General features: G+C 60.7%; 1 protein-coding gene across 1 annotated transcript in view; it reads right to left on the bottom strand.

Annotated features, from left to right (window-relative positions):
• The window catches only part of LOC119588118, a gene marked incomplete in the record, with an annotated part of 60,132 nt that overhangs the window by 26,929 nt on the left and 32,959 nt on the right, over positions 1–244 (bottom strand). The window contains 1 exon segment of the mRNA XM_037936826.1: positions 14–205. Coding sequence (XP_037792754.1) covers positions 14–205 — 192 coding nt within the window.

Genomic DNA, 244 nt, shown 5'->3' with positions numbered 1-244 from the left:
CCAGACTCCTCACCTGAGCGGATGCGAGAGATGAGCGATGGCGGCGAGTCTTTCCATGAGCTGAAACACGAGCTCCAGGAACTCGTACTTGGAGGCCGAGGACGAGAAGGTCGTGCACATCAGGAGGTGGACCTGGATGATGGGCAGCAGGGAGCCGAGGGACGAGAGCTGGCTGCGGAACAGCTTGTCCTTCGCGTCGTATTGCCTGCCGGAGGATGACGTGTTTGCGGATTGGCATCGCGTG

Source organism: Penaeus monodon, chromosome 23, assembly GCF_015228065.2.
Source record: "Penaeus monodon isolate SGIC_2016 chromosome 23, NSTDA_Pmon_1, whole genome shotgun sequence".
In the NCBI taxonomy this organism is placed as follows: Eukaryota; Metazoa; Arthropoda; class Malacostraca; order Decapoda; family Penaeidae; genus Penaeus; species Penaeus monodon.
Note: the sequence above shows the minus strand (reverse complement) of the source record. Positions and strands in the feature narration are given on the sequence as shown.